At 52.1% G+C, this 234-nt stretch overlaps 1 protein-coding gene across 2 annotated transcripts in view; it reads right to left on the reverse strand.

The window, feature by feature from the left end:
* Positions 1-234, reverse strand: part of LOC119585814 (uncharacterized protein YMR196W-like) — a 26,189-nt gene that overhangs the window by 20,209 nt on the left and 5,746 nt on the right. For both annotated transcript variants that reach the window (XM_037934534.1, XM_037934535.1), the window contains exon 4: positions 22-196. In XM_037934534.1, the coding sequence (XP_037790462.1) occupies positions 22-196 (175 nt within the window). The remainder of the gene's footprint in view (positions 1-21; positions 197-234) is intronic.

Below are 234 nucleotides of genomic sequence, written 5' to 3' on the forward strand. Positions count from 1 at the left end.
TCCTTCGCATCCCTTCCTCACCTGTATCCTCCAACTCAAACTCAGGATCGCTCACGCCTCTTTCCCTGTTGCCCGCCTCGATCTGCTGGTAAGGATACTCCTGCTGGGGATACTTGTACAGGAACTTCATGTAGGAGTGCGTAGGAGTCGAGTCCAGGTAGTAGTACAGTTCTTTCACGTCCTCTCCGTGGTTTCCCTGCAAGGGGAAGGGAACGATTACTTTTACGTTCTAGC

Source organism: Penaeus monodon, chromosome 20 (genome assembly GCF_015228065.2).
Source record: "Penaeus monodon isolate SGIC_2016 chromosome 20, NSTDA_Pmon_1, whole genome shotgun sequence".
Taxonomy (NCBI): domain Eukaryota; kingdom Metazoa; phylum Arthropoda; class Malacostraca; order Decapoda; family Penaeidae; genus Penaeus; species Penaeus monodon.